The 13708-nt window shown below is 39.9% G+C and overlaps 1 protein-coding gene across 5 annotated transcripts in view; it reads right to left on the bottom strand.

Moving 5' to 3' along the window:
* Nucleotides 1-13708, bottom strand: part of RAD54B (RAD54 homolog B (S. cerevisiae)) — a 67035-nt gene that overhangs the window by 9761 nt on the left and 43566 nt on the right. For all 5 annotated transcript variants that reach the window (XM_014965644.1, XM_014965645.1, XM_014965646.1 and 2 more), the window contains 7 exons: nucleotides 13188-13475; nucleotides 9246-9408; nucleotides 8315-8540; nucleotides 3448-3655; nucleotides 2799-2938; nucleotides 1911-2201; nucleotides 145-320 (listed from right to left, as the gene is read on the bottom strand). In XM_014965644.1, the coding sequence (XP_014821130.1) occupies nucleotides 145-320; nucleotides 1911-2201; nucleotides 2799-2938; nucleotides 3448-3655; nucleotides 8315-8540; nucleotides 9246-9408; nucleotides 13188-13475 (1492 nt within the window). The remainder of the gene's footprint in view (nucleotides 1-144; nucleotides 321-1910; nucleotides 2202-2798; nucleotides 2939-3447; nucleotides 3656-8314; nucleotides 8541-9245; nucleotides 9409-13187; nucleotides 13476-13708) is intronic.

Consider the following 13708-nt stretch of genomic DNA (forward strand, 5'->3'; position numbering starts at 1 on the left):
TACAACGCATAAATACGCTGGGCACCTCTGCAAACAGCTGCAATGCCTTTACTTTGAGTATTACATCCCCACGCATTTGAAACACAAAACAGCATCAAGCAGATCAGTCCCATTATCTCTCTTTTAAGTTTCTTTCACACTGACCTCTCGGAAGAGTTGAGCTCACGGATTGCTGCTAACAACTTCACCAGCACCTGCAGTTTTCCCGAATCGGTTTCAGAGAAAGTGTCCAAAGTGTAATCTTGTGGAAAGACATCTATTAGACCTTCATAGAGACTGGACTCATCATGGTCATCGAACACAGGACCACAGCTCTTTTCCTATTGAAAATAAAAGGATTCAAGTCTCATATCCTCTCTAACATCTTTTGGTTTTCTTTTTAAACTTTGCAATATTTTTATTCCAAAGACAAAAGGAGGCATTGGAAGCTGTGACAAAGTACTGTATCACGTGAGGACTACAACCTCCCAGTACCGCACTGAAAGCACAGTTTTAAGATACTGATATTGTTTATTTTGGTTTACACCCACTAATGTAAGATGTCGTTTGCAGCTGAGTAGAAAGTTGAAATATTTAGAACTGAAAAAGGTGTTTTATTTACTTAGAACTGAAAAAGGTGTTTTATTTCTACTTCTCTACTTAAACAACCACACAGATGTACACCCACAGCGAAGCCATGTCTAAAAATTGGGGGGAAAAAATCAATACTCTGCTTATTCTTTCTAAATCACACGATACCCTATTGTGGGACTTCCCAGTCAATGGCTTTTCTTAGGAAGATGTGATCAGTAAGAGTCAGTTATGCAGTTGGAAATGAGGAAAAGCTAACAAGTAAAACCAGTAAAACAGAAGGAATACAGGTAATATTTTGCTGTAATTTGAAAATCAATATTTCACAGGGAGAGAAAAGCCAAACTAACCAAACCCCAAAACCACAACGGTAATAAATGACTTTCACACATAGTCCTTTCCATACGTATAGTTTCTGAAGGGTTTCACACTTTCACATAAGGAAAATTTCTATACTCACCCTAAGTAGTAAAGGCAATGAACTTTAATTGGCAGCAGCAAAAGTTACAGGGAGCTCTGTGCTGCGGACATTCCTACAAGTCATGAGGTAGGTCTTTTAAGATAGATTTACGTTTCCACCCACCTTACTTGGCTTCGACTAGCGGCCAGAGAAGTTAGTATTACCTAGTTGGTAATGTACAGGGGTGGGTTTGGGTTTGTTGTTCTTGTGGTGGTTGTGGTGGGTTTTTTTGTTTGTGTTTTTTTTGTTTGTTGGTTTGGTTTTTTTGTTGTTGTTTTTTTGTGGTTGGACTCGATGATCTCGGAGGTCCCTTCCAACCACTAAGATTCTGTGATTCTGTGATTCTAACTATCACATTATTTACTCATCGGAATGAGAATATTTTTATAGAAATAACAAGATGTACAGTGTGATAGGATCCCAGGGAAAGTGGAAATGGAGACATCTAGTACCACTGACATCTTGAGCACACAGGTGCCAGCATCACCGAGCTTGAGAGGGTGAAATTATCATGTGGACAGGGAGGTTTTCAAAGGAGCCAGCAGGCAGAGCACATAGAATAATCTCTAGCTAACAGTGTTCTTTGTAAAATTCACATTTATATGTATTTTTACAAATATTCAGAGACAAGATTAAGAGGGAAAATACATGAAGAACAAGATAATACCATAAGACAATAGGAAACTGGTGAGGTACATTCAAATTTCCTAACATTTGTTTTTGGAAGCAGTTTTTTTAATGCTCCTAGAGCAAGTTGTATGTGAGAAGAGAGTGTGGAAATGACCTTAAGTAACATGCACATTGACCATAACACAGTTTTAGTGACCTTTGCCTGCTGAAATGGCTAATTGTAGGCACCCACCCCCACGCAAATAGATACCTTTATAGCTTTAAACAGAAGACATGGATGATTGCACAGTTTTTTCAATGCTCCTATACATATTAGGTGAGGACTGTTTTCTAGCCTGCCTTGTAGACAGGACCTAATAACTCGAGAACTGAGCAGTTTTCGATACAATTCAAGCTGCAGTGCTGCTGGTCGGCAGAAGATTATGGTCTCCTTTTTGGGGGGCAGGAATTTGTTTATAACCTCCTGTGTTCTCCTAAGAATAAAGAGCCCAGTGAGGCGTGTGAGTTCTGCTGCTCTTTTTTCTCCTAATTCCTTTTCCTCCTAAAAGGAACAAAGCACAAAATGAATTACTATTTTGCATTTCATCACAATGATATTCTGTATGATTTTAATCAGGTAGCTAAAGAACATTTTAAATTTATGATATCATTTTCTAACAGGGGACTGCTATGCTCAATTCTTCCCCAATTAGTACCAATGCATCAGCTTAGTTTTAGGTCTGGCTTCTAATGCCTTAAACAAAGGAAGATAATGTTCCAAAAGACATCCAAGGCTCAAATTATATTCCAGAATTTCTTGATTGATGCAATGAAATCATACAGATTTTGCAGTACTGTGGAGAAGCTAAGAATGAATAAAGTATTGTTATATGGTAATGCACATGGCATTTTTGGGGAATGCAAGGTGCTGGAAGAATTTTTTGCCTACTAATTAACAGGCAGCTGACATGGCGTGATCTCAGCATGCATGTATTCCTCCAGCTCCCTTTGGCAAACAACTGAATTTATTTCAAATAGGAAAGTGAAAAGCTTTGCCTATTATTAGTAGTCCTGAGCTTCATTTTAATCCACAGAAAGTAAATTTCACAGTGCTGTCTAAGAATTTTCTTCTATAACTGCATTTTTAAAAATAATATACCTTTGTTGCTGAAGGTTCTCTAGACCTGACAATCGGTTCCTCATATATCTTTCTATACGTGGATAAAGAACCAAGTATTCCTGGATTCACAAACTCTATTAATGCATAAAATTCTTGCAAGTCATTTTGGATTGGAGTACCTGGAAAGAGGAAAAAAAATAACCTGCATTTGGTAACTTTTTCTTGAAACTGATAGAAATATAATCATTGAATGCAAAGTTTAAGAATTTATCTTGAAAACAGATGTTTTATTTCAATGTGAATTAATCTAAAAGTTTATCATGATTAATAAGCTACTCTCCTACTAAACAGACTGCACATCTAATTGTTTTGACAAAGGTATTTAAAAAGTCAAGTCCTAAATCACTTTTATTAAATAACTACAAAGGAAAACAACGAATGCATGTAAACAGACTTCTGATTTCCTTACAGAAGTTCCCAGGTTCCTTGCCTGTCCCTGAAGTTAGACAAATTTTTCATTAATTTTAAAAAATTGGAAATAATCTATTTTTACAAGACCCAAGATTTGTGCATTTAATACCAATTGCCAAAATTCTGTGCTCCTGCCGTACATACAATAGCTTATTCCTTTACCCCAACCTAGTACTATTAGCATAGCTAAATTTTAAAAGTAGCTACAAATACTAACCTGTAAGGATAATTCTCCTCTCACAAGACAGACTAGTGAGGGCTGTAGTTGTCTTAATAGAACTGTTTTTCAAACGATGTCCTTCATCACAGATTAGGAGGTTAAATTCTATAGCCTGAATTTGATCCAAAGATCGCAGTAGCATCTCGTAACTGATTATCAAAACTGAATAAAGTGGAGAACTGCTGAATTCTTCTACTTTGTGGTCCTGCAGGTGTAAAAGAAAAAATATCATACACCTATTCCTTTATAGATCACTCATCACTTAAACAAGCAATGTCTACAGAATTTTTTTTCTAGCACGATACAAGACATTTACTATCTCCTCCTTGAGTCTGGATTATCGATTCTTTCCTAATTTGCAAAGGAAATATGGGGTCTGATGCCGCAATTTAGAGTTTTACCACCTCATTAAAAGAAAATTTATTATTCTTTTAGGCCTTCAAATCCTCTGAGACATATTACTGTCAAGGTGAAAAGCACAGGCTCCCTTCTAAGAGCTTCCCAGTCCTGGCATTTAGGTAAGCTTCAAATTAAAGCCAAGATAACAAAGAGGCATAAGTACATTCACTCTGGGGGTGACATTCACTCTGCAGGGTGCAGCAATGTGGTCCAGTTGGAAGGCACCAAAAGTAGTGCCTCTTGTAGTTTTGAATTGAGTATGATAATAACTTTGTCCCAAGCCCCTAACATTGGGGAACAGGCAAGGGCAACCTGGGACTCAGAAAATTAGAGGCCATAACCAGCTCCAGAAAACACACCTGCCTACCAGTGAATAAATGCAATTGATTCCTAAAGCCTGGTCAGAAAATGGCTGTAAGCCCCTCCACCTTTATATACCTTTCAAACCCTCTTCTTTCAATAGACATCAAGGCTTTTGATGTCTATTAAAGGAGAGACACACTAAATAAAAAAATCATTGCAATGTCACAGGGAGCTTCTTCCAAAAAATACCAGAAATACTCACATTTCTGTACAGACTTGTGAATGTTGAAGGTTTGCTTACCTGTCTTGCAATTCTGTGTAAAAATGGAAAAACCTACTGTGGGCACGTCCCTTACCCCCTCATCTTTCCATTAGCCCCAGACACTAATTCTCTGCATGTTCCTTTCTATTTCCTAATGGTGCTCACTAACTAAGCAGGCTACAGGCCCAGCTGACAAGCTGAAGAATCTCTTTAATTGCAAAAGCAAATCAAGCTAGAGCCTCAGAAGGTATTTTTATTTCCAAACAAGATCAGTTACCAAACACAGACAACTAAGTCTGGAGCCAGATGGTGTAATACACTGTAAAAGCAGCACTGCTTAATTATCACCACCTTTAGAGCCTCCTAGCAGGTGATTCAGAGGAATCTATGGGCCAAATCTGGCACATTAATCACACAAAGTACCTTGTGGTAGATCAGTCCCCACGTGCCGCCCAGCACCCATTGGAGCAAGCAAGGAGTAGAGAGAAGCAGGTGACAAGGGCATGGCACCAGTTTCCCCAGGTGCTTAGACTGGACCTGAACATTCCTACTGTTTCCTGGACTGTAGTTAACTGCCTATTTCCTGGCCAGTATTTTTACTGCCAGTTTCAAAACAGGGGCATAAAATTTCCCAACGGAGGCACAGAGGAACCCTGTAGGCAACACCCAAGGTTGTCCTTGCTCCACATTGCAGCCCTGAAGCCAGAGGCAATGCCCACCAACCTTCTCTTGGCATGGCCAAGCATCAGAAGATGCCCAGGGTTCCGAAATCCCTTTGTTTTCCTACACTTTCTGGGTGTGAGCTGAGACTACGAGGAAAGTGGTGGGGGCACCGGGGAACTGCCTCCAGCCTCCCTCCCCTGGTAAATCATCAACTCTTCCACACTGTCTGAACCCCTTTAAAGAAAGCAGGAGAGTCCTGGCATATTATAAGCCCCCGGCAGCCAAATCTAATATATTCACTGCTGTACATAATAACAGCAGTGGATGATGGACTGAAAATTAAAATAAATTTACAAGCTAATTTCAAGTAATTAATTTATCCTCTTAACTAGCTGCAAGATATGTATGTATTATAGCCTCCATTTTCACAATTACCCAAAGTGACTTGACAGGTTTAAATGAGTTGCCCGGAGCCACATATGGAGCAATTGTCAATCAGCATAAGAGCTCCATAATGTCCCAGACTTACTCTTTGAGCAGACCCTTCTTTGCACTATTCCAAATCCAACGTAGCCGGTGAAGGGTAAATTAAAAAAGTGCTGAATCATGAAGCAATGTAAACACTGAATTAATTAATTCTCCAGATATTTTGACTTAAAAGCCAAACCAAAGCAACCCCAGCAGAAGTGATGCTCTGCAAACAGATAAAGGAGTTATTCAAGTCTCAAACGCTGATAACGTGGATTAACGAGGCCTAAATGCGATCTTTGTACGGACACCTTCATTTTAAAACCAATGTCCTCTACACGACATTTGCATTTTAACAGAAGTAAACTGTAATCACATTTTAAAAGCAGATAATGTCCTGGCTTTTGAAGAGTCTGTTACTGAAGGGTTAGGATCAGTTTTCACAGTGTTTCAGCGTGAAAGTGAGGAAAACACGCCTAACACATTTTAAAAAGTCTGCCAGTTCTTTGACTGTATTCCTTACAGGCAAGAATAGAAAAAACCTTTGAGACAAGCTCTTCCTTTTAAGTTATACCGGAGAAATAACAGTATGGTAATTGCTGTTTTTCCAGAGAAGATAGACAGTAAATTATTTTGAAATACCTCATTATACCCCAGGCAAGTCACATTGTGCCTTCCTTTTGCATGACAATGTATTCCTTCCTATTTGGGAACACAATCTTAAAAGCTGCTGGGTGTCCTCAATCCAAATGGCTCCAACGAGATGAGTAAGAATATTAAAGTTATTTAAATTAAAAGAAAATGAAAGCTACTGTCATTTTGGGACATAGTAACTGTCAGCAAATTCAAGTTTTCTCCTCCCAGGATTATTCATAAAAACTGCAAGAAAACCTTCAATTATTTCTAACTACCTTTTCAGGTAAAAACGTTGCCAAATTATATTTTGCCTTGTATCCACTGCTTTTAGAAACTTCCATATTTCTCATCCTAACCTATACATTACAGTTCCTGACAAGTCAGTTCGCTTCATTTCCACATCTTGAAACAAGTTACTACGAAAAGCAAATGATGCGAAGAGCACCTATTATGTGTGGATTGTCCTCAGTGGAAGATGAGTAGGTTCAGTAATTTCAAGGGTCTGACAATAGCGAGTGGAATTCAAAGAAATAATTGTTGCTACAAAATCTTCTATGGTCTACAAAAGAGTTTAAAAACAGTTTGAAACCTTCCATTTCATCTGAAATATTCAGTCTTCCACACAGACAATAAAGATAATGCAAGAAACTAAAAGCAAATCTGGTTCATGTAAGAATTGGGTCATCTTTAGAATGAAGTACTATTTGTTTCTTCACTCTATTCATATGGAACTATTAGATTAAAAAATAACTTTGGAAAATAAATATATTTATCTTTATTTTGCAAGCACCAATGCAGACAGTCTAAGGTCTCCAATTCCTCCCACTGGTGCAATTCAAATAGCAAGGAAAAAGTAAAGGTACGACAAATTGCTGAATGCACATATAGAAACCACAGTCTGCTAAACAACTTCTCTTTCTTTTCTCTTCTGAATGCCCACTCCATATGGACATGGGGACCAGAAGTCCCACAAAAAGAAATACTGGATGGCTAACTATAAAAAGCAGAGCTTGAATCTGAAAGCTTCAGAAGCGTTAACGAAGGCATGAGCAAGTCTCCTGCTCACAGCTTCATGAATGCCAATCCTGAGGGGAACCAACCCTCTGACTGAGACATTGAGCCATGCTTAACCAGAAAATTTACACGGCAAGAAAACCTTACTGGATAACCGGGGCGAGACATAGCTCTCCTTCAGAGAAAGCCCTCAGTCAGTCACGCTTCAGCCTCACTCCTTGAACTCTCTTGTCTTCTACTTGGCCAGATGCTTTCCTGCCTGACGTGGTCAATAAAGGTTGCTGAAGCACAGAGTCTGTGCTAGAACTTTTTGTCTTTGCAGTAGAGGATGGAGTTTTGTCTTTCAAAAACAACAGCAAGAACACGAGGAGATTAAAAGATTAAATACTTTCTCAGCACTTGGGATTCATCCAGGCCCTGTAGGAACTGGAGAGTGTCACTACCAGCAGGAACATCTCCACCATAGGAGGGATCAGCACCATCCTGCTTCTTTATTAAGATTTGTACTTGTCTCCATTCTTCTAGAGATGAGAGATACTCACATTATCTAACACCGAGCCTCTAGGCTTGGTAACTCATGAGACTAAATCATCCTCACAGAAACCTAATTCTTGACAGTGACAGTAAAGAGAATAAGCTTCTGAAATAACCCGAAACAGACAGCTGAAACAAAGAGGAAAAAGTTTCCAGTACAGAACAAAAGGAACTACCAGAGAAACGGAGTACAAGTCAGTCAAGGCAGATGCTCTGGTACGTAAAGCAGGGAAGGTGTGTGCTTTGACAGACAACAGAAAGCTCCTTAAACCGAAGAGGCACAAGGAGGAGCGTGTCACCTTTTACATCTTCAAAGGTGAAGCCTGAGGAAAGATAAAGACAGAAAGCTGAAGAAAGACAAGCTACACAGGCAAGCGAGCTTGAGTTATGACCTGGTTACTGACAGCTAAATGCCCACGTGGACAATTACCTGAAGGAGAAATAACATATTACAAATAAATACTAACACAGAATTACTAGTTTTGGTCTCTAGTTAAAAAAAAAAAAAAATAGGGGGAAAAAAAAAAAAAAGTCCTATATTCTGAGCCAAATACGACCTAGTCCCCTTTTAGAAATAAATCTTACCTGATCGACTGTAAAGACTTTGATCCTTTCGCTTCCCAACCACTTCTGAAATTCTTTTTTCCAGTTTTTTACCAGACTCCCGGGGGTGACAATCAGCGCTCGCTTTAGCACAGGTTTGCATCCATAGACCCCCTGACGCAGGAGAGTCCAGACCAGTGCGATGCACTGCAAGGTTTTTCCTAAGCCCATTTCATCAGCAAGAATAGCTCCAAATCTGCCACTCACTCTGTAAGATATAATTAGGTGGTGGTCACATTTAAAAAGACATATCTATAATTATTTACAACTTGTTTAGGGAATTGCTTCTTGTGACTGTTTTCTGAAGTACAAAGAACTTATTTACACTTATTATGCTCTACTGTGGGTTTTCATTCAGTTACACCCGAAGACCTTAGAGTTAAATTCCTCATTTTCTAGATTAATGCATTTAGCCTTCTAAAACCAAATAGCTTAGATAATAATTCCAATTCTAACAGAAGATTTAATATTTATAAACTTGTATATGACTTAACGAATCCTGAGAAAATAGACAGTCTTTAAGGACTTGAGAAAATACTTTTGAAAACAGTACTGTAATTTTTTTCAACATGTTGGTACAATAGCTTCTTTATTCTAAAGGCCTGAATTACAAATTATATGAATAATTAGGAATTATATGATTTATATATCCAAAAAAGCAATGTGCTTTAGCATGGGTTAGGTTGTATCCATGTTTATAAGACTTGGTATTTGCATTAGAACTGACAGGCCTTTTGGGCACTGGCTTCTCATCACATGACATCACGTAACTTTGCAAGCTTTACTGGGGAAAATTAATAATATTAATTAACTGAACAATTGCTCAAATCTTCCCATTCCAATTGTTTAATTTCAAACATGGGCATGAAAATACTACAGGTGTTGAAAGCCAAAAGATTATTTATCGTCTTACCTCATTCCCATTACACATTCGTAGAGAAATATAATTCCTTCTCTCTGATGTGGTCGGAGGTTATTTGCAATGTAAGGATCCACAACTACATCCACCATAGGTAAACCAGCCTTATTGAATGTCCACTGATGGCTTGCATTTGGTCTTGGCATAACCAGAGAATCTTGAAGTTCAAAACATATGCAAGTTACATCATTTTCAATCTGATAGCAAATAGGTATTATTTCTCTAACTCAGGTACAGAATAAACTCAATGATCTAATGACTGCTAAAAACACTGACCATTCTCAGACAGAAAATGCATTTATTAACAAAGCAACTAAATAGCCTTCTAAATAGAAAATCCTCCTACAGACGTCTCCCAAATAGTTTGCACTTTTCTCAAAGGTGACAAACTGAGAAATCTGAGAAATTTTTTTTCACGATGAGGTGAAACTCCCTACCTAATAAACATTGCATGATGATGTTGAATGCATAGAGTTAAATCAGAAGTAGTTCTAAAAGGCTTCTGAAGGGAATGTATAAGAAAGAGAACATAAACAATGACCTACATAAAGTCTAGACATTACATTTCAAGGCGATATTCTTGTAGCTGCCCAGAAAGACTTCTCTGCCTGAGATACTGAGATAAAAAGACAACGATTTGTTAAAAAAAAACTATAGGGAAGGACTGAGAGCGAGCTGACAAAGGCTGCCATAGCGCATGAATAAAAGAAGTTGACAGGTTTGAAGACATACAGAGGCAAAGAGAGCATGAAGTATTGGGCTACATCTGAATAACAGTTTTTCTTGCCATAATTTGTTTGCAAACTCTATCATCATCATTTTGCTGGACAATGTCCATACTGGGTTGCTTATATTGATGCTACATGTCTGAAAAGTTGTACTGTCAGAGGAGAGAATGAGAAAGCAATTTATAGCTGCTGGTATTTTTATGTCACTAGAGTAGATCTATATTGATAATTTATTCATGAGAATAGGTTGGTTGAAGGCTCGCATCATTCAGGGAGATTTTGTTTCCTACTGACAACGGGCTGAGTTCTGATGGATTACATCAAATTACATATGTGTACATATATATAAGAGCCAGTGGTGACAAGAAGATAACTTTTCTGACAAAATTTTGCAGCCTCAGAGATGAGGAAGAAATAAGACTTGCAGGAGCAATGGACTAAAAGCTTAGAAAGACAAGGCTTTACATCTTTGTCACTGTGCTCTGTTCTGATGAGCACAGGGATAAATGGCTTTCCATTTTGAAGAAACTGCATTTTAATCAGCTATAGCGATAGACCTCAGCACGAAAACCTCCGAATGCTCCAATACAAAGGTGCTGGTCTTATTAAGTATCTTCATTACTTCTGAAAGAGGTAATGCAACAAGGAGGTAAATGAACTGTGTGATTCTCCTGTGTAAGCAACTCATAAAGACTGGGAGTCCAACCTATTGATGTGTTGAAGCCTCTCCATATGAGGAGGGCTTGTGCTCCAGACCCCTCACCAGCTTCGTTGCCCTTTTCTGGACCTGCTCCAGCACCTCAATGTCTTTCTTGTAGTGAGGAGCCCAAAATGGACACAGTATTCAAGGGGGCCTCACCAGTGCTGGTTACAGGGGGCCAATCACTTTCTATTCCTGCTGGCCACACTATTCCTGATGCTGTTGGCCTTCTTGGCCACCTGGGCACACTGCTGGCTCAATATTCAACTGGCTGTTGACCAACATCTGTGGCTCCTTTTCCACTGGGCAGCTTTCCAGCCACTCCATCCCAAGCCTGTAGCACTGAGTGGGGTTGTTGTGACCCAAGTGCAGGACCCATCGCTTGGCCTTGTTGAACCTCATCCCATTGGCTTCAGCCCATTGATCCCACCTGTCTAGATCCCTCTGTAGAGCCTTCCTACCCTCAAGCAGATCAACACTCCCACCCAACCTGGTGGTGTCTACACACTTACTGAGGGGGCACTCGATCCCCTTATCCAGATCATTGATAAAGATAATAAACAAGACTGGCCTCAGTACTGAGCCCTGGGGAACACCACATGTGACCAGCTGCCAACTTGATTTAACTCCGTTCACCACAACTCTTTGGGCCCAGCCATCCAGCCAGTTTTTTACCCAGCGAAGCATATGCCCATCCATTTCTCCAGGAGAATACGGTGGGAAACTGTGTCAAAGTCTTTACTAAAGTCCAGGTGAAAACATCCACAGCCTGTCCCTCATCCACTAAGCCAGTCCCCTTGTCATAGAAGGTCGTCGGGTTAGTCAAGCAGGACCTGCCTTTCATGACACAGTATTCAAGGGGGCCTCACCAGTGCTGGTTACAGGGGGCCAATCACTTTCTATTCCTGCTGGCCACACTATTCCTGATGCTGTTGGCCTTCTTGGCCACCTGGGCACACTGCTGGCTCAATATTCAACTGGCTGTTGACCAACATCTGTGGCTCCTTTTCCACTGGGCAGCTTTCCAGCCACTCCATCCCAAGCCTGTAGCACTGAGTGGGGTTGTTGTGACCCAAGTGCAGGACCCATCGCTTGGCCTTGTTGAACCTCATCCCATTGGCTTCAGCCCATTGATCCCACCTGTCTAGATCCCTCTGTAGAGCCTTCCTACCCTCAAGCAGATCAACACTCCCACCCAACCTGGTGGTGTCTACACACTTACTGAGGGGGCACTCGATCCCCTTATCCAGATCATTGATAAAGATAATAAACAAGACTGGCCTCAGTACTGAGCCCTGGGGAACACCACATGTGACCAGCTGCCAACTTGATTTAACTCCGTTCACCACAACTCTTTGGGCCCAGCCATCCAGCCAGTTTTTTACCCAGCGAAGCATATGCCCATCCATTTCTCCAGGAGAATACGGTGGGAAACTGTGTCAAAGTCTTTACTAAAGTCCAGGTGAAAACATCCACAGCCTGTCCCTCATCCACTAAGCCAGTCCCCTTGTCATAGAAGGTCGTCGGGTTAGTCAAGCAGGACCTGCCTTTCATAAACCATGCTGACTGGGCCTGATAGCCTGGTTGTCCTGTACATACTGCATGATGGCACTGAAGATGGTCTGTTCTATAACCTTCTCCAGCACCGAGGTCAGACTGACTAAGTCGTGTAGCAGGTCACTCACCATTTCCCCTTAGATTATGAGGGCTTCATTCTGCTTCCCATCCCTGTCTTCCAGCTCAGGGGGCTGGGTACCCAGAGAACAACCAGTCTTGCTATTAAGGACTGAGGCAAAGAAGGCATTAAGTACTTCAGCCTTTTCCTCATCCTTTGTCACTAAGTTTCCCCCACATGCAATATAGAATAGAAATTCTCCTTAGCCCTCCTTTTGTTGCTAATGTATTTACAGAAACATTTTTTATTGTCTTTTACATTTTCTATGTAATTTGTGAACTCTTGTTGCTCTTCAGCACATGGTACTTCTGGCATTATAAACCAAAACTTTTATTCCAAAACATATCTGGTTGAGTTTGGAAAGCGTAGTTACACTTGCTGGCTGTGAAGGACAAGGTATGGTCAGAAGAAATTCTTTTAATCTGTCTTAACCTCTCTATTACTGATCCTCCACTGGAATTACTATGCTGCCATGTTATGCCAGTGCTTCGCTGACCCCAGTGGGAGGCTGGAACTCATCTAGAACTTTCAGTGTGTGTCAGGCTGTTTCTCTGATCAATAAACTCTTTTTTCTTGGCAAAGTTCTCAGAAACCACTCTAACTTGTTTCTACAGCCATCTGTAAAAACTACAAGAAACGTTATGCCATGCAGAGCATTTCACTCATTAGGAACACACGTGATAAAATCCTAACATGACATTGATAGAAACACTAGTACTGTATGTCAGAAACACTTTAGTAATATATTGTGGAAAAAGAAAATTTTGGTTACACCTTCAACTTTCTTTGAGAGCCAGAGGATACTCAAAGAAACTTAAAAATCTGAATCTTACTTGAAGCATTTGGATCATGGCGAGGTTTGTAGCTTTGAGGATCTTTGAGGACGTTCTCTTTAGTATTGGATTGACAGACACTTCTAAATGGTTTACAGAATGGTTTCATATTAGTTTGAGATAAAGCAGTTGTGACTGTGTCATGAGTCCCTATTCCAGCCTGAAAACACCTGCCACTATTGAAATCATCTGCTGAAATTACACCCATCACTTCAATTTCTTTTCCTCCAATCATCAGTGTTTGGCCTTCATCAAGACTGTCTAGCTCTTGAGACTTATATCCAGTACCTAAAAAGAATATAAAAAATTAGCAATTAGGACAACACAGCAAATACTACTTCCTTAACATCAGTAGTCATCTACAGAAAGGAAAAACAAAACTCTGAACACGTTTTTGATTCTTAAGCATTTGAATTGTTACACCTATGAATTCATGAAGCTCATTAACAGAGGTTGACAGTTCAGTGCTAATAATCAGAATTAGACAGCAGAATATGTAAGCAAATATTCTATCACCACCA

This window comes from Calidris pugnax, unplaced genomic scaffold (genome assembly GCF_001431845.1).
Source record: "Calidris pugnax isolate Ruff unplaced genomic scaffold, ASM143184v1 scaffold41, whole genome shotgun sequence".
NCBI classification, from domain to species: domain Eukaryota; kingdom Metazoa; phylum Chordata; class Aves; order Charadriiformes; family Scolopacidae; genus Calidris; species Calidris pugnax.